At 44.6% G+C, this 24646-nt stretch overlaps 2 protein-coding genes across 4 annotated transcripts in view; one reads left to right on the forward strand and one right to left on the reverse strand.

The window, feature by feature from the left end:
* LOC119436267 (acanthoscurrin-2-like) overlaps positions 1-24646 on the forward strand; it is an 83156-nt gene that overhangs the window by 16733 nt on the left and 41777 nt on the right. The window lies entirely within an intron of this gene.
* On the reverse strand, positions 3511-20481 carry LOC119436266 (L-xylulose reductase-like). The gene is made up of 7 exons (XM_037703066.2): positions 20295-20481; positions 17235-17332; positions 14319-14473; positions 12273-12315; positions 7964-8128; positions 7019-7139; positions 3511-3738 (listed from the first exon to the last, which is right to left on the reverse strand). Exons 1-7 carry the CDS (start codon positions 20344-20346, stop codon positions 3635-3637), a joined length of 738 nt encoding a protein of 245 aa, XP_037558994.1. The 5' UTR covers positions 20347-20481; the 3' UTR covers positions 3511-3634.

The following is a 24646-nucleotide window of genomic DNA, read 5'->3' on the forward strand; positions in this document are numbered from 1 at the left end:
CGGCGTTGCTATATAGCGTCGCGCCTCGTTGGTGCATGAGATGAGACAGACGGAAAACTGGGAAAACGTTCCGCGTTTGACAGCGCCAGATTTAGCTTGACGTTTACTGTTCTTTCCGCCTAAACCAGTGTAGTGTATGACCCACGGCGTGGTAAGCACACAACTTCTTAGTGGGCAACGCTCATGGCAGGTGGAGAAGCCGGAACGCTGCCTGGCAATGGCCGAGCCGATTAGGTGGAGCGCGAGGTTGACTCATTTTGTTACACAGCGTGGAAAACGACGGAAAAATAGCTAGCCTGGTCTGATACCCTGCGTGGGGGTGACTTGCTTTCGACGCTCTTGCAGCTTAACTCAACCCTTCCTGCCTGGGCTGCGCATGCGCGTCAATACCGTGACAGCACGATGACGGTGGCGCGAGCGCAATAAAATGACTATCGTAAATAGTTCTTGCAGCGAGAAAAAGCTTAAAATTTATTAGATGCAAAAGCAGCTGAATTTCGCGCATATTCTAACTTGGGCAGCTGAATTTCGCGCACACGCGCATATTCTAACTTGGCCACGAAAAAATTGAAGTGGGAAATGCACTGTCATACCAACCCCTCTGAGCCCACGACGAAACAATTAGGCATATATTCAAGGTATGAATGACATTTGGTAGAGAGAAAGAAAAAGTACTTCTAAGGATAACAGTATAGGATTTCTGTCCCTTGTTAGAAAGACCATATCAATGCTATTTTTGCGGTTAAAGCTATGAAACAATATTTTGTAATTTTACAATAATTTTTTAAAGTGCCAAATTCGCCCCTTACGCCAGCATGTCTACATTTGAAACCAAAGGCTGTATGCCACCATGATTTAGTATTTAGGCAGAGATATCCATAAGCTGCGCAATGAACCAGCATAAAAACAACGTGATACGTGCTTGGAAAATTATCAATCAAAAACTAAAAACATACACAAGAACTGTTTTTTGCAAGCCTATGATCAGAGATAACAAACCATACAATAAAATGTTGTGAGTAAAATTTAATAATCCTCGTTCATTAAACGCACTGAATATAATAAAACTGCCTACAACGTTTCAAGAGAAAACCTTCAATGGGCAATTTTTTATCCGAGATGGCGCAGCACAAACCGAACAAATATGCATTTCGAGAAGGGCAAGGACAAAGAATATAAGTTTCGATTTCACAAAGCACGGTGCACATTACAAGTTACCCTGTAACTTTTGAAACGGCACAACGTAGAAACATGAATTATTTTTCAATATGTATAGGAGTGTGTGAGGTTGCATCAAACATAAAAGTAAGAAATGTCATCTTTTGATGAAAATTGGTATTTTAAAGTGTCCCCATATCGTAAGGCTCACAAAATAAACTGCAATTACTTTTAAGGCGGAAGCTATCTCTGCGTACTGCGGTGACCATACAGCAACCGTCAATGTAGTGCAATAAGGAAGAGGTGGTGAAATGAAGCAATTGTAATAAATTAATTGTAACGAAAGCGATGAAACAGTGCAATCGCTAAAAGCGGTGACCATTTGACCGTATCAAGAGCGTTTTGTTGTACAATATTTTTTTATTTCGCAAGAACGAAGCTTGTTTTTGTAGCAGCAAAGCAAAAAAAAAAAAGGAATAAGAAAACTTTATACATGAAGAAATCAAGCAAAAAATAATCAGAATTATTTTTTATTTTGTTTACTAAGGTAATTAAGAGCCAGTTTTTCCAGCTTGTCCCCTGAGCTTAGCACAGAATGCCTCGAATATATGCAGAGCACCACATGTGTTTGAAGGTCCGACCTGGGCTCATCAGTGAACGGGTCCGGGCCTGGCCCTGCCTACGACTTCAAACCAGATCCCGGCTCAGGCCCGAGGGCATCAGGTCCGGTCCCGGCCCGGGCCCGCCAAAAATTGCTTTAGAGCGTTCGCGTTTGTTGATGTCGACTCATGACTGTTAACACATGCAGCTCATAACCAGATCGAGGTTTTAACACGAAAAACTACAGAGTTTATATATTTAATCGACGGCTAACACCGTGTAGACTAGGGAAATTTAATGTCTGTGGTTGTAAGGTTCTTTGTAATATTGGGTTCTTTATTGTATTTTTTCTCCATGAATGCTACTTAAATAGCTGATCGTCGAGGATTATTTTGCGCATGTAGGTCCTAAATGAGCATAGTAGACATGTAATTTTATCATAGAAAATTTTTGTCATGTAGTGGTTAGTGCAAGTGACGCGACACTGGCAGCGTTATATTTTCAGCTCAAGTGAAGACGCTTTTCAGAATATATTTTGGCAGGTAATTTTAGCAGGTGAGATTATTGCAGCAGAGTGGTGCTAAAATTATTCTAAGATTTGCGTCTTGGTTCCCACGACCCATGTCTGTAGCTTCGACTTCCCCGAGTGTTGCTACGATGGAAATAAACGGTCCAGTATTTTATGTGGATCGGCGTGGCGTTGACGAATGCAACGGCGTCATTTCGTATTGGCATGCATGGGAGGCTGTGTTGCTTGTAAGGTATGCATCTGCGACTGCCCCCTGACCTGAGAATGAAAGGCGTCGTCTTTCTGAATGAGGACTTAGAGGCTTCTGGCCCTGACAGACGTCTACACCGCTAGCTCTATGAGCCATGCTCTCTTTCTTAAAGAGGACAGGCTTAGGTGAAGGGCTCTGATCTACCCCGCGGTGTAGCTATCTTCTTTCATTATTGCTTTATCTTTTCATCCCTTTATTTCCTCTCCTCCGCAGAGCTTTGCACAGATTACTTACCTGGGCAATCTTCTTACATTTCCTTGTGATTTTTTTCTCACAATTTACGCAGCTTTATTTCAAAGCACCGTTCGGCAGATAACTAACACTCATGGCAAATATCACAAGACCAGATAAAGCAGCGCAGATTTCTTGCATGGATGCTGAAACTATAAACCTTTCCCATTTTCAGCATCTATTTTACCATCCCTTTACGGGGACCGGAAGTTTGGGAACGGTATGGGCCGAATTTACAAAAGAAAACAGAGTACAAAGCAACGCAAGAGGAGTAAGAAGGAATGCAAAGTTAGCGTTTTTGGACACCCTTAGCTGACTGTAAACACTATTTCGAAAGCTCGATTGTTGCGCTATAGCTCAATGTTGCGCGCCCGGCTCCCCAGCATGCATTAAGTTCGATCCTTGGCGGCATAGGTGTACGAGGTTTATTTTTTCTTTGGCCCGTCGAGATGGTGAAGATGAGGAAAGATCCTGCTGACGACGGCCGCGTAACTGAAAGGATGGATGGACGGGAAGGATGGACAAAGCAAACCCAGTTTTCGAGGTTTTAACTGCTGTCGTTGTGAAGGGATTAGCAGGTCGTAAAGGTGGTGTGAATAAGTTACATCTGGTTCGATCCAAAACGCGCAACAATGCTTCACAAATGTTTAGAGCTGGGATGGTCTCAATCGCTTTTTTGCAACTTGTCACATAGGGGGCACCTATTTTAACATGACATGAATTTCATTTAAAAAATGATCAGTAGGTCACTACAAACAAGCTATGTGGCTTTTATTGGCCCGGCAGCAAAACACATTTTAATTATATACAATTTTATTCCTCACGTGCAATATTGGGCATGCACACTCGCTAATACAAAATGCATTTCAGACAGCTGTGTAGCCACCGTCGATAGGCAGAACGACCCCCGTTACCATAGATGCCATATCGCTGAGAAGAAACAGCACCACATCTGATATTTCCTTTGTCTCTGCAAATGGAACAGACACGCACCTTTAGATGTCACTGTTGTTCATGGAGATAAAAAATAAATGTTTGCACAAGTTCCTATACAGGGTACTTCGGAAAATGTGTTCGAAATTCAATAAAAATAGGGATGGCGCGATAATTAAGCGTCTTCCCCGGGATAACATTTACCACAGATGTATACCTTCCGAAATTGCTCGAGGCAGCATTCAGGCAAGTAATTATGAAAATTAGTATTATTTACTTTACAATCGAAAGAGTAAGACAATTGATCCTAATTCAATACTTAAGCTCTTAATCCGAAGTGCTCATAACAGCGGTTTCAGATATGCCAAAATCCGACGTTTCCAATATGAATGCCAGCCATTTCACCCGAAAAACCGAAACTGAATTGCGGAAGAACGCAACCGTTATGCCCTTATCAGACGCTCACGAGTGACTTGATGTTCCCGCCTCACCATCGGGCAAGCATGAAGCAAGCATAATCTCGCTCGCTTCATGCTCACCCGATGGTGATGTGTAAACCGTCACGTCACTCATGGGCGTCTGCTAAGGGCATGACGGTTGCGCTTTTTAGCAATTCAGTTGCGATTTTCTGGGCGAAATAGCTGGCATTCATGACGCCGCAGAAATTACAAGCGTCCGTTTTTTGCATTTCTAAAACAGTTCTGAGCTTCTCAAATGACGGGTTTAACGTATTGCAGTAAGATCAATCGTCTGACTCTTTCGTTTAAAAAGTTCGTGTAATTTTTTATACTTGATTTTCTGATTACTACTTGGAGCTATTTGAAAATGTATGCATGTGGTGGCAAAAACAATCCAAATTGCTGAAGAGGAGATGAGTGGTTTACTAACCTGTTGAATTATGCCTCTAACTTCGCTCCTTTTTTGTGCAAACGAGCTCAGATTCAGTATTTAATAACTCCGCTCTAATAATATGCAGAATAATTAACACAAATTCTATCTAATTGAAATATTAGAACCTCAGTTATAAAGTTTTTTTTTGCTTTGGTTAAGGAACATTTCTGATAAACTTTTTAGGTAAGCAGCCGAAATTGATTCTACTTGTTTTATAGATGTATAAGCAAGGAGAAGGTTTTGGTTAGTTGGTTGGACATGTTTAACTTTACATCGAGAAAGTTAACAAATTAATTTTTGGTGTTTTACGTACCAAAACAACTGTGTAATTATGAAGCACGCCGTAGTGGGGGACTACGGGTTAATTTTGACCACCTAGGGTTCTTTAACGTGCACCCAATGCAGGGTACACGGGTGTTTTCCGCGCGAAAGTAAATCTTGGACACCAGAGAAGAGAAGGAACGAGACACGGTGCCGTTTTATATGCACAAGGTTATCTTGTGAACCAAAATAAGAATTCTGGCTGTTATCGTTACTTGGGAAAAAATTCTAAGCTCAAGGCTCAAATCAGGACCAGTGTTCTAAGACAAATGTATTACGAAACACAAAATTTCTGAAGTAAACATGCATTTTTTGCCTTAGTGGGTGTGAAAAACATTCGAGAACGCCTCACAGAAAGATCTTTCTCGATGGTTTAGTGGTTGCTGGGAAACTGGGGCGAAATACACAAAGCATTTTGTTCGTAAGAATGTTTTCTGGTTGGTCAGCCGCCTTCAACAATAGTATGTTCACTGTCACTATTGGCAGGTTTTTGTTCTTACAAAGTGAAGTAAGTTTTTAGGCAAGTTGTAAGTTTTTTTTAAGTTTTTAAGTAAAGCTAAATTAACTTAAGTTTTTTTTCTAGATAGGCTTTGAGAAAAAAAAAACACGATTTAAAATTTTCGTTCAGCAAAGGTCAGTCCAGAATGCTTCTGGAGTGTAATATCCAGCATTTTCCCCCCAATTGAATCTCGAAACAACTTTTTTTCAGTTGTCTTTGTCTTTTTTTGTTATTATAGTTTCCGTAGAGAGCCAGAAGTCTGCCTTGGTGATTCTGCAGATTCCGTCCTGCTGAGGATAGTATCAAAATACCCTCCTGGTTTGACACCGAGAGCCTTGAAGACTTTCTTTTCAGCGCTGTTCGAATCGTTACGATAACTACTATAGTTCCGTACACACAAGTTCTCACCATGGATGGTCAAACAAATGTGACTACTTGGCAAGTACACCAAGTGAAGTGGTTCGAAGACAGGTTCGTGTTATGAATCCGCCCATTGAGAGACCTCCTGCGGAGCTCCAGTGCATGTCGGTTTTATCAAGGAACTCAGCCCTGGTTAACCTGCTTGCCTTTCATTTATGATTGTCTCTCTCTCTCTCTCAAGGCACTTGTGAAAGAAAGCACTTGGGAGCTTTCAGAAACGCGAAAAATTACGAAGCACAGAAGCGAAATGGTGATGTAAAAATTATAGTGCAAGAAAGATGAGGACAAAAACTACAGTGCCCAGGACAGGCGCGATCCTGTGCGCCGCTCCTAGGAACTTAGGAACTGTGATTTTGGTCCAACTCTTCTTGCACTATAACTTATTCGTTATTAACCAAATCGCGCAAGAAAGCGTTTTCCTATGAAGCGGTCAAAGCTAGTGATAACTGATGGTAGCATAGATCTAAACAAATGTTTTCTGCCAGAACTATTGCAGCTTTTCGCACCGTATACTGAAATAACGAAAACATAAAGTAATAAACATATTTCTAAATCCTTACACAAGGAACAACTTCTAGACCTTTCTAAATAAAACGAACAACGCAGAAAGTCACTCAACTTCGAGCTTCGCTCAGATTTGCACAGCCAGCAGGCGCAGCCACAGGGGGAGCGTGTTTGGCGCGATTTTTAAATAACTTTCAGCACGCATACGTGCTCGCCACTTGGCGGAAGATGGGCCAAAGAAGCTGGAATATTTTAGAGTTAAAGTCCATTTTTTAATCTATTTTGTTGGACATCCCCTCTTAATTATGACATCTACCTTGCTTTAAAAAAAGTTTAAATGACATTCTGTGAACACCCGGTTTATTTTTTAGGATCCGCTGATCGCACATCACACTTTCCTCACGCGCGATCGCTGAGATCGCGAAAACGTGAATAGGAGCTGACAGAAAAGTGAGGCGCGGATCTACGGGATTTTCAAGTATACGCTTAGTTTGGCTGAATACTCATCATTTATCCTGATCCTTGACGTCTTTTGAGGTCAGAAGACCAGTGCCCAAGCAGCTATTCGTACCCGTGCTGCATGCTGCCGGGCAGGCTGCCGGAGTAAATAGGGAAAAGGCAAGCGCTGAAGGGCATAAAGCGCTTCCGCACGCCACCATCCTGCAATGCGGGAGTACAGTACCTGCAAAGCGGCCGATTGGGATCTTGGCTTTCATGGCAGCCGCTTTCTCCGGGTATTGCTTCCAAACCGCCACGCCCATGGCTGTGTTGGTCACGGTCGGGTTCACCGAATTCACACGAATCTGCTTTGACAGAAGAAACCAGAGAACGTGCACCTGTGCAACTTGGACATGGGTCATTTTGCTTGACTAAGGTAATGACTTGTCGCGTTATGCGTGGCCTTTATGTTCGCAGTTTATTTTCTGTCTGTGTTTCAAGTTTATTTCTTTTCTCCTTCTATCACCTCTATTTCCTTTTGTGCTCTTATCCCTGCACTGGCTAGCCAGCCGGTATTTATACTGGCTAACCTCTCTGTATTTCCCTCTCTTCTCATCTCGCTCTACATTCCGAAGACATGACAGATTCTAGCCGAGCTGTGCGCCAGGTTACAAAAGTAATGAATAACTGGGGTCCTCTTGTGTCGACTGCACGTGATATGAGAAGTGGGACAAAACATCTAGGGAATCAGCCCCACACTTTCGCTACATTAGTGTAAATGATAGAGGGAAGGGGACAGGGCTGTTTCTGCACCCATCATTGCCACATGTCTCCTTTCTAAGCTTTCTTTTTAGGTAAAGAAACACGTTGTATCAGCGGCCACTGCAGGTAGTGCAGCGAGTATTCTATTTAGGCTGGTATGTTTATCTGCTTTTCATTTCGTGGATGTTTACAGTGTACGCGTAGCCTGTTTGTCAGGAGAGTGATCTCATTAGTTTTGATAAAATTAAGAGGTGTTCCTTTAAAGAGCTGCTACTAAACAACGCAAATATCACTCGTTAGGTCTTATTGTGCCAGCTGATCTGCGATCTTAGCGCGTGCTCAGTCATCACCACAGAAAAACTAACAACACGTGCAATCAGAGTCTCAACACAAGCTGATGCAATGCAAGGATAAAAGTGCTACGTACATTGTACGGGCCCAGCTCGAGCGCCATGACTCTGGTGAGCATGTCGAGGGCAGCCTTACTGCCGCAGTACACGGCGTGCTCGTGTAGTGCCGCAATGCCCGACTGGCTCGAGACATTCACTACGGCACCAGGCACGCCGCGGGACTTCATGGATCGCACGCATATCTACGCAAAGTGCATTCGTTCCTGTTGTTGGTACCTAAAATATTATTATTGAAGAGCTGTTCATAGGAGCAGTGAAATATATCGATGCAATACCACGTTGAAGGTGATGTAACATCGCGTTCAGTATTTGTTGCAGCGTGCGAGCCATGGCTGGAGCTCGCTGTGTCGAGCTTTAGTCGCGCTAACGGGTGTCGCACTCAACAAACATGTGGAGAAGGTTTGGCCGTTCCAGCAATGACACATCAACCCCTGTGGTTTCCGTCCTCTGCTTTCTTCGGATGCAGTGTGCCGTTCGGGAAGCGATAATACAACAGCCCGTCCAGGAGCAGGCGCGCTCCATGTCGAAGCGCACCGCGCTAGGCAAGGGAAGTCCGACTCCTCGGTGAGAGACTGCATTATCGCTTCACAATATAAGCACGCCACATCCGGAGGAAGCAGACGACGGAAATCACAAGGGTTCATGTGCCATTGCTGGAGCCACCAGCGCATGCTTTGTTTTATTAACTGCTGACGCGCAGTGGGAGGATAGGCTACTATAGGAACCGTTAATAGTGCGTAGGTAGAGATAACAACCTCTCTCTTAAATCACATACTGTGTGTCCTAGATAACTTTAGCCAAGCTGTTCAAAAAATAAAAAAAAGATAAAAAACAGGGTGCAAGATACGATTTTAAGACGTACGGTGTTCGGTCGTCAGACGGGACGAGCCTTTATAATCTTTAAAAGTAGCATTTAAGTCTTTTGAATGAATCGCGCCAGGAGAGTAATTACTTATCAATATAAAGTACGTTAAAAGTTCATGTTTAAGTAATTTTAGTGTAATCGCTATGCTAGCTACGCAAATGCTCCTTGAACGGACGGTTTATGCGCTGAGGTGGACACAAGTTTCGCGAAGAAAAGTGAGCAAATACACATTTAACAAAAATGTGGGAATTACCTTTTTAAGCTTGGTGATTACGCGGTGTGTGTTTATATTAGAAACTAGACGACAATCCTATTCAAAGCCAACTTAATTATGTCTGACACATCTGAAGCGCTTGTACTCCGAGATATTTATCAAATTTAACACTCTGTGCACCAAGTTTTCATTCAGAGGCGGAAATCTCGACATAAAGACGAAACACCCAATGGCTCATCTGAAATGGAGAAGCCAGTCTTGTTTTTGGCAACCAAGACGAGGAGCGCAGCTGTTATCAGCGACCCCCGGCTTCTAGACTGGCGTGCTATACAGAACGAGTTATGTCACATTGTTGATGCGGATATGCGCGAGCTTTTTCGCCGGCAATACGCATGCGCCTTCGCGTCTTATAACGAGAACATCCGGAAGGCAAACGACGCATCCGACAAAGCGATGTGTCAGGATTTTACGGCGAAGAACATCTTCGGGTTGCCGTTTAAAATCGTCTTTAAGAAGCTTGCGCCTGCGACGCACCTTCCCCCGCTTGAGAGGCCGGACGACACCCCTAGCGCCTCGGCGTTGGAATCCGCCATGTTACTGTATGCGTGAGCACGCCGCTGTGGACGCCCTGGAGGCAGACTGTGATTATCACAGTCACGTGCGCAGCATCACTTTACGCCCTTATGCGTCAATCCCCGACGACCATGCTTTCACAGTGACGGACATGGAACATGCACTCTATCGGAGTAAATCGCACGCGGCGCCATGGGCTAGACGCGCTCACCGCCATGTTTGTACAATATTTGTTTTAGTTACACCTTCAATTTTTTCTGCTGTTATTTAACGCCGCCCTCCGATTCTGGCATTTTCCCTCTAGCTGGAAGGCAGGTCGCATTATTTTTATTTTAAACGCGGCCGTCCCCCTCGCCTACCTTCCCCCTATCGGCCCATTGTAATGAATTCTCTATTCGGCAAGGTTTTAGAACGTCCTACTAAATTGCTGCCTATATTTTTTTGTAAAAATCATAATCTCATTCGGTTTTAGACATGCGCGCAGTGCCCCTCTGGCCCTGTACACTCCTTAAGGCGGTTGTTGTGCGGCCTGAAGACTACCAAAAACACCCGCACTCATGGCTTCGCTTGGCTTTACCGGCGCATTTGATAGTGTGTGGCATGATGTTGCTCTTTTCTGTTTCCGCAAGCACGGGTGCCCCGCTAACATATACCATTTATTAAAATCATTCTTATCGGACCGTAGTGTTTAGGTCGAACACAGGTTATGTGTCGGCCCGCCCTTCCATCGGCAGTCTGCAGGATTCACCCATAAGCCCATTATTGTGGAATGTGGTAATTCACTCCCTCCTCGACCTCGAACTTCCTAAGGACGTTCATTTACAAGCCTAGCCGGACGACACTATCGTTCTTATCAAAGGCTCGTTGTGTTTGCTATTGCAGGCACTAGGGGACTCTTTCTTTACCTTGGTTTGAAATTGGGCCCTCCAAAACAAGGTCAAAATTACTCATCAAAAATGTTTTTTCGTCTTTTCCAACAATGGACACATTGGTACCTCTAAACGGCGTCCATCCATTAGGTTGGACGGCGCCTTTCTAAAACATAAAGACCACTTTAAACTGTTCGGTGTGGTCTTTGATGACAAACTCAATTTTCACGCCCATATTGATCATATAAAAACTCAAGGCGCCTGCTACCTGTTACCCTGTTCTGAGCTATACTCTCTCCTACTTTTTTGTGTTTTACTACCATCGCCTCATACCCCATTGGTTTAGCCTCTGAACGGTTTTCTTTTTGTTTCCAATTGGCTTGTTTCTAAATCACCTTTGGGTTGCTTGCCCAACCTCTTTCATTTATTTTTTATTGGCTGTACCTGCATGGTGGTGCGGGCTTACCCCCCATTTCTTTTTGTCTACTTTTGTAACGGGGCCATAATTAAGTAATGAACCTGTGGATGCGAAATTAGCATACTGAGGGTCAAATTTGACGGTGAATACCTCGAAACCTAAGCGCTATAGAAGAACAAAACAAAACGAAGTTCACTTCAATCTTTTTGTCGTCAAGTTTCTATTATAAACGCACACCGTAATTGCGAAATAAAAAAAAATCGGTGGATCCCACGCATATGTGTTGAATCGGTGATAAGGAAAACTTTCCTTGATGCTTACTAAAATGACTTCACTTCTCTCTCTCTCTCTCTCTCTCTCTCTCCTTTTTCTTCACTTCTCCTAGCTCAATGCTGCTTGCTTGATGCACGCTCTGGTTCCATTCTGTATACTTATCTTTTTTCTCCAGACTCGCCTGCTCTTGACACCGACTTTCCTTCTCTGCAGCTGACTTCTTCAATTTACTGCTGCTCATTTCTTCACTTCTTGCCTCTTGCTTTGCTTGTCTTTTCGAACACTTACCGAGTGGCATATACCCATTCTGCGGGAACGGCCAAGCATTTTCACACACCCAGGGCCACATGCCGAGTTGCACAAGTTGCATACTCAGACATACCTAGCGACACATTCCAAGTGGCACACACCCAGTGGCCTAAGTTGTATAATCGGTAAAACAGCAGCAGCCAGCAGCCGCAAAGTGGGGAATAGGAAAGGAACGCTTCGCTTTAAAAAAGTAATTCACAATTTTTTTTGATTATGTATTTAGTTGCTCTTCTTCTTCACGAATCTTGCGTTCGCCTAAGTGCATAAACTACCTGTGCAAGCAACATTTGCGTAGCAAGCACAGTGTTTTTATGAAAGGTACTGATACGCTTGAAGCCATTGTATATTAGCAGTATAGGGATTGACATCGAATGCACCGGGAGTATTAAATCCAACCTTGAACAACAGCAACGACAACAACGACGATGACGACAACAACAGCAGCGACGATGGCGACAATGAAAATATTTGTTGTCTACTCTACATTGCCTTGGCTCTACATCTACTTCCACGTCGCCACTTCTGCTCCCGCTGTGCATGATAATAACAACGATAGCTCTTTCATCCATATCTGGCTTTAATTAGTTTTCTGTTTCCTCCCTACTGCAAAAAACAAACTCATGTTTTTTTGCTTGCCTTCGACGAAAATAGATATTTCAGAGCATCACATATTCGAGTTTGAAAGAACTGCGATCACTCAACTCAACGTAACCTGAAGCGTGGTCTGATAGGGAACGCTGTGTTTGAGATAGATTGAAATAGAGTTATTCATTCGACGGGAGTGTCAGTGCGACTCATAACCCACCTGCGAGATGTTCACTGCAGCCTTGAAGTTCACGGCAAAAATTCTGTAACAAGTTGAAACAGTTATGTCATGCATGTGAGCCGCAATGAATAGCTTTACATGCATATGATGCTTCGGCGTCGGGTCACAATGAGGATCTGCCATTTGAAATAGTTCACTAATTGTTATCTCATACTTTTCAGCGTTCCTAGACCTCTTATTCATTACATTGAGGAATAATGTAGCGTCAAGCTATATGTACCTGTAGCGCTTTTATGCGTAGTTATACTGTATATTGTGAGCTATCTATTATTTATTTTACCTCATGCAATATATACACATACACCATCAATTAGAATTATAGAAATTTCAGTAAGGAATTGCTTGAGATGGACACGAGGATCGGGGTTATACAGGGCTACCCCTGTTAGTGGCTTCTCGCAAAAGTCCCCATACATTTGTCAATGTTGACAAGATCCAGCGGGAAATATTTTAGCTTATGCCAATACTAAAGAAAAGTTCTTAAGTGTTGCGAGGTAGATGAATTTGGGGCTTGGAAATAAAAATAAAAATTAGTAGCAGGGGCCACTGCCTTCGACCTACGACCTACGACCTACGACCTCACGACCTACGAACATGGCTTGCAACCATATACGCGTTTCCCAGCTAACGTTAGCCAATTTGTCATGTCAGATTTGTCAAGATATGTCATGTTCCCGAATTACTGACCATTCGATGAAAACCGGGACAGCCGCTAAAATCAACAGCTGTTCAAACTATACTATATAGGGCATCCAGCTAGCTAACGTTGGCCAAGTGGTTCAACGAAAAAAAAATTAAAGCACGGTGCAAGGTAAAATTCTAAGGCCTACGGTTTTCGGTCGTCAAACCTCTGGTCTGGGAGGTCTTACAATTCTATCTTTCAACATGCTTTTAAAATCTTTTTTTGTTAACAGCTTGGCTAACGTTAGCTAGTTGGACACCCTATATAGTGCAGTTTGAACAGTTGTTGATTTTAGCGGCTGTCCCGGTTTTCGTCGAATGGTCAGGAATTCGGAAACATGACATATCTTGATGAATATGACATGACAAATTGGCTAACGTTAGCTGGGAAACGCGTATATGATTGCAAGCCATGTTCGTAGGTTGTGAGGCTTTTTGGCAGTCGCCCTGCTACAAATTTTTATTTTTATTTCCAGGCCCCAGATTCATCTACCTCGCAACACTTATGAACTTTTCTTTAGTATTGGCATAAGCTAAAATATTTCCCGCTGGATCTTGTCAACATTGACAAATGTATGGCGACTTTTGCGAGAAGCCACTAACAGGGGTAGCCCTGTATAACCCGGATCCTCGTGTCCATCTCAAGCAATTCACGAGGGCAGCAGGCCAATGGCAAACCTCACATATGAAAGAAGAGCTTCCTGAATTTGGCTTTAGCATCTTGGCCAATCCCCGGTAGCTGGTATCAGTAGCGCCCTCAGGATCTCTACCAGGGGAGAGGGGGGGGGGGTTAAATATTTTTTTTTGGGGGGGGGGGGCAAGAAGCAAGCACTTCGCATAATGTGCAATTGCATAATATCCAATTTCCGACGAGGGGGGGGGGGAGGGGTGTTTCGGGTTACAACACCCGAAACCCCCCCCCCCCCCCCCCCCGTCGCTGCGCCACTGGTTGGTATGCTCATGAAGTGGAATTGGGAAAAAGTCCGCCATTGTTACACATTATGTGCATGTCTGTGGCGGCTTCGCGGTTGAGCTCTTGCGGAGGTTACCCATCAGTGTACGTTTACAGCACTCTTGCCGCTGTTAAGATACGATTAGCGTTTGAATGAGACGCACTTGCTTCGTTTTAGATCAAGAGCGATGCCGAATATTGCTGCTCTGAGTCGAAGGAGTAAAGCGACCGGCGGAAAATACCACAATAGATGTGAGAAGCGCTGAGAGTATAGGGCGGCGTATGGTGAAAGGAGACAAGTTCGGTGACGCCATATAAACATACGTGAATGTCCATTAAAAAAAATTGGCCCTTCGCATGCAATTTGTGCGTGATTAGGATAGTGAACTTGCTTGTCAATGGTCTCTGGCTCAATTTCCCCGAATGCTTCCAGTTTGGTGATGCCAGCGTTGTTCACGAGCAAATCGACGTCACCGATGTTGGCCAAAGCACGCTTTGTGGCGTCCCAGTCGGATAGGTCTACGGCCACCGGAATGACGTTGCTCACCTAAGAAGAACGACGCAGATGTGTGAACTAGTGCAGCTCTTTCAAACGTGCGAAAAGGCGTTAAGCCTGTTCAACACTTACACTCAAGCACGTAACTGGAGTCGGAAGTAGGGAACGGAAGAACCACAATAACGACAACAAACCCATAGACTCCGGCACGACGCGTGTGTACCTCTTTTTTCGTACGTTGTCATTTTGTGATGCTTCTACGATGAACGCCAATCAATTCTCCCGAGCCTTATAGGGCGCTAAACCATAAAAACTGCCAATAAAAACTTGCAAGAAGGCGTATATACACCTGGCAGAAACTTTTTTTTTATGTGAGTAGCCACTCTTGCTGCAACGGGAACGTGCAGTTGAAACAGGAAGATATGTAATTGCCTTGAATGGCAGTTGGCCTGCTGTTGATTGTTTTTTTAATTTTACTGCAGACATGATTTAGGAGTTAGGAAATACGGCAATCATGTACGTTAGTTTGTTAGTGACGCTTTGGTTCAGACATTGCAAGACGTGGCATAAAAGAGATACGTGACTTGGGAGCGAACCAAAGATCATCCGCTCTTCAGCCGAGCACTCTAACCATGACGCCACGACCGGCCCGCGCGAGTGATCAGGCAGCCTGGGCAGTTGGTTCCTTTGAGATGAAGATGTTGTTCCTTTTTCTTTTTTTCGCTTAATTAAGAGTAGCGCCGTTGTTACAGACCGATATAGAAACTTGCCTGTTATTCATCAGTAAGACAACTCCTTTTCGTGAGAGTTTATCGTTATGCGCACTGTGAAAAAACAAGCGAAAGCGGACACTTCCGAACGGTGATGCGATCCACGACGCACAGAACAACGCTTTTCGACCATGAACATTTTTCGCGATAAACCGGCTATCCTGGTTAGCTTCATCGTCGCTCTCATAAATTTCATGATGGATCGATGCCTTGTAAACACAAGGGCCTCTGTAGCTGCAATATATCATGTAGCATGCTGCTCTTGGTGCAGTGAGCGTGTGTTTACCCTAGCCCTGACTAAGTGTCTCATACGTGAAGTTTGATATAGTGTCTTTTCTTTCTTTTTTGGCGTTAATACAACTTTCGTTATTTCCTTTTCTAAATTCTTAATTTTTAATACTTTTGCACGTTTCATGATGCACCGTAAGCAACTAGGTACTGCTAACGAATATAGGTGAAACAAGCCTATATATAGTCATCGTCATGCAGCAGTCAAACGTTTCAGCAAGCTCTTGAGGAGGAGACACAGTTTCTCGAAGGTACTTAACAAAGGGAAATAAACGTTGCAAGGAATGCATGAAGTATGATGTACCAATTAGTAACGTTTGTCTTTGTTTGGCACTCCATGCTAAATATCAGCAGACCCTCTCAAAAGTGCAATGCCGTGAAATAAAAAGTGTGTGTGTGGAGGGGGGTGGGTGCGCTCATGCTGCATTTGGAAGTAGGCGCCAGCATGAACTGTTTATATATACGACTACATTTTTTTTCAATCCGTTGCATTGTAACGAAATTCCATTGAAAAATTTTGTAGCTCAAGTTGGGCAGCTGCAGAAGCGCGCATCTGCGAGACACTGTGAGAGCTTGTTTAACTCTGGTTGACGTTAGTAAAACTATTTCAAGCTTCAAGACTACGCTGTGATAGGAATGGCCTTCACCGGCATTCTGTACATTACATACAAAGAGAATTACGGAAGCAGGTTAGAAGGGATATTGTTTGCCGAAGGATATTACATACACGGATGGCATAAACATGTAAGCGGCATATAATGATTGTATGGAATGTAATAATGTCTGTATGGTAACTTTGACATTCCACAAACCCACAATTATGGTCCTTGTCAGGACACTGAAAACATCATGGTAGAGGAAAGGTATGTACTCGAAGTGCCATATTAAAGAGGGTACACCGTAGAAGTAAATGCATTTCTTGTTGTGCGTGCCAATTTGGCGAGTAAGAGTGTATCCGTACCTAGTTTAGTGGAGTAAGCAAATAAGGGTTGGTGCAGCAATGGACGATGTGTTTATACCACCAAGCAAGGAGAAGAACTTAGAAAGGATAAATAATTGTGGATGGCTCTTACATGCAGTTAGAATCGTGCGTCCTTGTCATTTGATCACACGCACACTTCGTCAGTCGACCCGAGGAACTGGCAAGGAAAAACATCCGAACGGCGCTGACAGGGAGTATACCCCGCAGCGGTGTGCTTTGCGGCACGACGTCAGTATCAAAGAAACGTGCGCGTTTGTGGCCTTCTAGCCACGATGAGGGCCTCTTGAAGGCTGCGACTGATTTGTCTCGATACGGGCGTGATTGTCGTGCGTTCTGTAGACGAAGCAGCAGGAGCACGACTCGGGAGACGTGATGACAGGAATGGGAGTTATCGCCGGTGTCAAGTAGCTGACAGGCGAGCGAAGCATGCCAAGCGTAAGCGATTAGAACGAGCCGCAAACGCCAAACATCGTCGCGTTGCGGAGGCCGGGACTTTAGAGAATCGCATACAGTAACCCATTGACGAGAATACTGTTGCTCTTCAGGAAACAGCTTTCCCTGAAGGGTGAGGCGAAGCGTCTGCAGCTTGTAGCGTAGGCTGTGTGTCGTCGAACTGGTTAAGCTATATGCGGTAGCTTTTACTTTTAGTCACTTTTACCATTGACTGGTGGATTTTGTAGCGGGTTATAATTCCGAGGTGATGTGCCATTATTGTATCGATTCCGCGATTCTTAATTTAGCGTGTTATCATCCATTGAATTAGTGAACATACTTGTTTCTGCAGTGCAGCCAGTTTTGCCCCGTCAATGTCTACAGCGGTGACAGTAGCGCCAAACTTTGCCAAGTCAGCGGCGATCCGCGCACCCATTCCTAGAAAGAATGGAAATAAAGAAAAGTCAGCGCGAAGTGACGACGAGGTTGAGTAATATGCACAACCGATGATCTCCTAATTTATAAAGTTCGGCAACAGTGCTTGAACAAAAGAAGCCTAGCTTAACCTGGAGCCAATATTTTGACAACGAGATTTGGCTTCGTGAAGACAACGCTTTCCTTGCAAGGGTTTAATGTATACTTCTCTCTTCCCTAAGGGCGAAGAGCCTAAGCGTGCAGGAAAGCGTAAGGTGAGCAAGCTGAGTACGGGAATTGAAAATGTTGAAGCCATGTGCGCATTATGTGCCATGTTTTGTGCTGCGCTGCAGGGAAAACATGGGCACACATATATCTAGTGCTATGGTCACATAAAGTTCCCTTTATGTCAACGTGACACTTATCACCGCCCCCACGGTATAAAGAGGCTGCCGCTGAGTATCTATATTACTTGTTGGTATATTCACCCACAATTAAAATATTCGCGCAACCCAGAGTAGAATGCCACTCAGTAAGCTGCTGATTGATAAAGCTAAAAAGGTTTAGCACAAATGCCACTGCCTTGCGACTAGGAACATTAGTGTGCGACAATTTAATGACGCTTGCGCGAAGCCTTCTACGTGTGGATACATTTACCCACCTGTATTACGCTTCCAGACTTTTTCTTTCTGTGGTTTTACGTGCCAAAACCAGTTCTGATTATGAGGCATGCCGTAGTGGAGAGATGCGGAAGAATTTTGACCACCTGGGGTTCCTTAACTTGCACTACAACGCAATCACACGGGCGTTTTTGCATTTCGCTTCAATCGAAATGCGGTCGCCACGGCCGGGATTCGATCCCGCGACCTCGTGTTCAGCAGCGTAACGCCTTAGCTGACTGCGCCACCTCGGCAGGTAAACGCTTAGGGACAGTGGCTCCTTTATAGTTTGCCGCAAAACTCTTTAGCCAGACTGAAACTGATGGAACCAACACCACATCCTTGTGATGTCATTCTCTGCAGCCCTATAGCCTGCTTCTCACATTTATGCACCGCGAAGGGAACAATTTGTTTGACCAGCTCACGATCATGCACCGTGCATGTACTTACAATGCATCTTAAGTCACGACACTTGAAATGGGCTGTGGAGTCCGTGTTTTCAGAAAGATAGTAGGCTCAGGCGCTTCTTGGCATTGTCGCATGGCAGTGACGGTAAACTGGCAAGAACAAATTCCACTTGAAGAGAAGCACTTTTTATTGGGAAGCGACTGTACGGTGGTGACAGGGATAAGCATTGACGGCGGTCACTGGGTCGAGTGATGCAGTCCACACTCGGTCCCTATTGATAAAGCATCATTGCGCACTTTAGATCCCCCAGCAGTCACCTCAACAATTGGAAAAACTTCTAAAGTATTGTGTACAGTGTGATATGACAGGGCTGTCTAACTGAAGCGGGTACAACATTCGTAAAGGAAGAAGAATCGGGGTGCATATTCACCAGGCATTTCGTACCCTAAAGGTGTTTTAGAACACGCACCAGCAAACAACAATAGTGGACGTGCTAATAACGAAGCAATTGGTCAATGACAAAGTGCTTTTACGAACGAAAAGCTTTGACTTCATACCTAATACGTAGAGCGTGTCTTGCGCAATTGCGGTCACCGGCCGCGTAGCCCAGTGACTATGGCGTTGCACTGCTGAACTCAAGGTCGAGGGTTCGATCCCGTCCGCGGCGGCGGATACATTCCAATGGAGGCGTAATGCAAGAACGCTGGTGTATCGTGCACTGGGTGTGCGCTGAAGAACCCCAGGCAGTCAAAATTATCCGGAGCCCCACCACTACGGCGTGCCTCATCATCGAGTCGTGGTTGTGACCCCTAGAACCCCAGAAATGAACGTTTTTTAAGTAGCGGGAGATAAACATTGATAGCATCGACTAAGCAAACATAATAACAATGACGACGCGATAGAAGCAGAGGACAAAAATAAAAGGCGCAGCATTACGCGCCGCAATATTTGCTTTTGTATTTGGAACAAACAGACACGCAAGAGGCAAATATGCTTATGTTTCAGTTTACCATAACAGCAAAATATTAGTACACGGGAACGAGCTCTTGGGTATAAGAACACCCGTGCAAGCAAACATACGGCAAAGTATTTATCAAGCGCATCGGTATATAAGGCATTATTGTAATAAAAATTTACAAGGTTTATAGCGACGTTACAACAAGGTTTACTCATGCACAGCGCCAGGGAAACTTCGCTGCAATGTCGTGCTTTCCGCACTATTGTGTCTTGAGGCGCGACGCAAAAGCGGTCGTGCAATACTTCAGGAAGCGCCAGAAACTACACTTTAGCATCCTCATAGAATTTTGGGCTTTGAATTGAGATGTCATGAATTGTGAAACATATACTTTAGTAAAAAAAATTTTCAATGGGGTACAATGTAGTTTGAGATAGTAAACACTTCACTTTAATCCAATAATGCTATAGTCGCTTTGAAGCTAGCAATGCCAACATTTCCCGCTGTTGCGTGTGACCGCGCTAAATAATCACGCTTTTGCACTCCAACACGTGTCTACCCAGTTCCTTCCCGTGCAGCTTCCAGACTTCCCTTAAAACTGTGTGTTGGGCAGCACTGGCAGCTTAAGGGTCATGCGATGAATAAAAACGCCGGTAGGAACAGACTCATGCAAAGCGCGCACGAATTTCCCGTATTGATATGAAACTGCCGTGGAACGGTGTGTCCTTGTTTCCTGTTATCTCTGCTTCCGCATGGTATTCGCGTCTCATAACTGCCCGAGGAACCGTGGCCGTTCCCGCTGTCTTGCTATTCATGTGAAAGAAATAACGGAGGGAACTTTTATTTCTCTACTTGACGGAGAGAAGCGCGGTATTTTCGGATCAGGCCAGCAAAGCAACCGCTGCAGTCAAGCCGAAAAAATACAGGCAAGAATCGGCCCCTACTTGGAGTAGACGTCACCTACCTTGCGCAGCACCCGTGACCACCGCCCGCTTGCCCGAGAAAAAGGCCTCCATGCCGCCTTTGTTGCTTGAATAGAATTCTTTTTATTCCACCTCCACTTACACCGCGGGACCTGCAGGAACGCCCTGGAAGACAACTGCTCTCTGCTTGCTGCACGCAAGGCTCTGCGCTTTATGTTATCCGAGGTCGAAAGATTGCTGAGGCGCACGTGCCAACAGAAGGAGACACGGTCGGAGCTATCTTCAGCGCTTGTTTTTGAAACGCATGCATCGACCACTTGTTGAAACTGGCGGGGCGCGGAAGCGGAGCGCCGACCGCAGATAACGACTTTGTTGTTTTACTCTAGGCTCGACTACAGTGATCCGTTCGCGCCCGCCAGATCGAGTTCCTGGCGCAGGCGAAGGGCAAACACTGAGGTTGGAAATAGCGAGAAGAAATTCAGGGCTTAAGACTTTTGACATACAGTAGATTCAGCTGAAAAGCGAGCTGTTCTTCACCCCTATGAACCAGAGAGATACATGACTCATACATTGCGTGCTAGAGTGATTGCTTAGGAAACACGAAGACGAAGAAAAAAGAAAGAAGGCGCGCTGCAGTTCAAAACACGACATATATTGCGCGCGTGGCCTCCCGAACTGCTGTGGCGTTACAGGCGAGTAAACTGTTTTGTGCCTCTCCAGTGTTTGGTTCGATGCCACCGGCGCACAATTTTGGGCATGTGGCCCATCGTAGAAGTTTCTATGATTGGTAGGGCGTAGTGCCACTCTAAAAGGCATTTCTATTTTTGTTGCGATGGGGACAGGTGATTTTACGGGGAAATGAAATAATACGTTTTTTTACGTAATAATTGCCGAGCAACGCATCTGAGGAGGCGTAAGATAGGTGCTTATTTTAATTACTTCTATTACTATAAAATGCAGGCGTATTAACAAATGCACGGAAGGCTGCCCTCATATTAGCAAAATAATTTGACTGTTTACCCCTAATGTTCGAAAACATTATGATGCGTTTACGGTAATAAAGAAGAGCCAAATTAGCTTATATAAACCTAAATAATGTGACACTTCTAAGTCAATGTGAAATACGTTTAGGAAAACATTTTTTGACCGCTACGTTCTTCATGAATTTTTAGGTTGGGGTTGTACGTATAATTCGACGTTGTGGCATTGGCAAGAACAGCACGATTAAGCATTACGAAGGGTGTCGCTTTACTATGTGGTGTCTTTGTTTGCGGTAAAATCTCCCGTTTTATTATCGTGTCCTCACATGCCTCCGTATCCACGTGCTTAGTATCTTCTTTCTTCCTGATCCTTGCACAACGGGATTGTAACCTCTAGTTTCCCCCGTATCAATTCTCGCTTTTTAGAAGATATACCACACACAGGAACAGGTCCGTAAAATTATCCATTATGTGAAGACAATGGTAGGAGTTGTTTTTGTGGAAATAAATGTTCTCTTCCAGCATCGAGAAATGTTACTTACGCTCTTTTATCTGATAGTGAAGCGTGCAGTCTCCTACAGTAAACGTCTTTTCAACGTGTGCAAAACACACACACACACACACACACACACACACACACACACACACACACACACACACACACACACACACACACACACACACACACACACACACACGCACGCACGCACGCACACACACACACACACACGCACGCACGCACACACACACACACACACACACGCACGCACACACACACACACACACACACACACACACACACACACACACACACGCACGCACGCACGCACACACACACACACACACACACACACACACACACACACACACACACGCACGCACGCACGCACACACACACACACACGCACGCACGCACGCACACACACACACACACACACACACACACACACACACACACACACACACACGCACGCACGCACGCACGCACGCACGCACGCACGCACGCACACGCACACACACACACACACACACACACACACACACACACACACACACACACACACACACACACACACACACACACACACACACACACACACACACACACACACACACACACACACACACACATGGACGCACGCGCTTAATTGGTCGCTTTTTTGGTTCGTCACAATAGTTCATTATTCCTGTGAATATTGGAATCACAAGCAAACTTGCAGGATTTCGTCAACTGTCGTTATATTGTGCATACATATACATGCTTTCAAACAGCACTAGCCAGATTTAATGACCACTCAGCTTCCGTAGAAGCAAACGCGTTCGGCCATTTCTGCGGAATATAGTTACCAGCCATATAGTAGAGTGTTGTTTAGGAAAAGGTTAAGGAAATGCGCAGGATTTCTTTCGCTATAGCATACGGGACTTGGAATTAAAACACAAAGCCACTCTCTCGTGAATATATTTGTTACAACTGGTCAAAGTTAATCGCCCATACATGGAAAAGCAAACATCGGGCTGCGCCAAAGCAGGCGCTGCAAACTTGATCCAGTTCATTATACAGGGCACCACGTCGTGTTCTCGCACCCAGCCAAGGCTGTAGGATAGCATAGCAAAATTTTTGCCTGGCATTTGCTCTGCCCGAGCATTGCATACAGCCCTTTCTATTCGTGTACAGTACTAGCCAATGGCGTCGGATCTATTCGTTCCGTGATGACTGTAACATGTTTCAGAGTTACTATACGCTCTGTTTTCAAATTCGAGGGTATAATATACCGCCTGTTTTGTTTTTCTTTTTTTATTACAAACATTATGTGGCTTATCTCAGGTACACTGTAAATAATTTACACCCTTACAGGCAAAAATGGCGTAAATCGGTCTATAATTTACCCCCTTACCCCGAAAAGTGGTGTAAGGGTGTGAGTTATAGACCGATTTACCACCTTATTCACTTTTAAGGGTATAAATTATTAAGAGTGTACGTATGTAGGAAGGTTCCTGTCTCCTCTTTTCGGGCCTCTTCAATTCAAAAAGTTGGAAGGCAATTCAACGTCTAGTTGATGTCGATGAGCGAGAATGTCTTCCTGGGCGAGTTGGGGTTGAGAGTGGGGTGTATACGAACTGCATAACGTATTGTGAGAGCCCCGATGGAGCGGCAACGTTTGATTGATGTCAACTAGGGGGTGGCTCACCTTCCATTTTTCTTATCATAAGTTATCATCATAATCACAATAAGAATAATCATCATCATGCAAGTAATCAAATACCCAGTGGCCCATATTCAAGTTGGCGTCAAAGAGTTTCATTGTAGAGAGGCACGTACCGAGTCACGCATACCCAGTAACCCCAGGGATCCTGCGTTATCTCTGGGATCGACCCACGAAAGGGGCTAGAAAAGACGTTATAAATAACATACCCGATACGGAAAAGTGGCGACGGAGAGAGAGAGAGAGAGAGAGCAAGAGCTGGAAGGAATGACCAAAAGGTTAACCAGACGCTCGTCTCTTTTGCTACGCTGCACTAGGGGAAGGGTCAACAGGGTGAAAAGAGAGAACGAAGGGAACAGAGAGAGAGAGAGCTCCAGTCATGCATACACTTGATGGAGCACACCAATTCGTTCGCAAAGGAAGACATTGTCTTCAATAAAAATAAAATACAAGCGTCCGTTGGTGGGATCCAACCTCTGACTCCAAGCACAGTATATAGTGGGGGCTCTAGCCGTTAGGCTATGGTCGCACGCATGTATTTTTTTGTGCCACGCCAATTAACTCTTTTAGACGACTGGCCCGTGCGCCACGTCACAAAGCACGAGCGCGTCACGATAGCGTCACGAGCGCGAGTGTGCACCCGCCTTGTGGATCACCATGCATTTTCCAATTATTTCATTGTAGCACATAACACTACGAAGACAACATTTGAACACCTTCGGGATCGGCCCAGGTCGTAACGGAACAGGTCACAACAGTTTCTGAGCCGGAGTAAAAACAAGACTGTCGTTATGGCATCGCCGTCATACTATCGTCTTCGTCTTGCCTTCGTTGTCACACATAGGCTCTAGCTCCACACACGCTTGCTTTACACAAACACGTTGATCGATATGGTAACTCTTGAAGAATATCAAACGATGCTGCATAGCCAGCTAGCTGCAAAGTTCTTCGCATAACATGAATTCGCGCTGTTCATGGGACCTGCAGACTTTCTTTTTTTAATCCAAATACATTTTTAAGAAGTTACCTGTGATAGCTAGCGCTTTTCCTATGTTCTGGTGGATCTCGTGAACAGCATATAGCTCAATTAGGCCTCTTCAGGTGGATTACCTAATGATGCGGACATTATTAGCACAAAAGTTCACAAGGACCAGGTAGCTAGTAAGAAAGATTCACCAATTAGCTTTCGAACTATTTGCTTTATGGCAT

This window comes from Dermacentor silvarum, chromosome 1 (genome assembly GCF_013339745.2).
Source record: "Dermacentor silvarum isolate Dsil-2018 chromosome 1, BIME_Dsil_1.4, whole genome shotgun sequence".
Taxonomy (NCBI): domain Eukaryota; kingdom Metazoa; phylum Arthropoda; class Arachnida; order Ixodida; family Ixodidae; genus Dermacentor; species Dermacentor silvarum.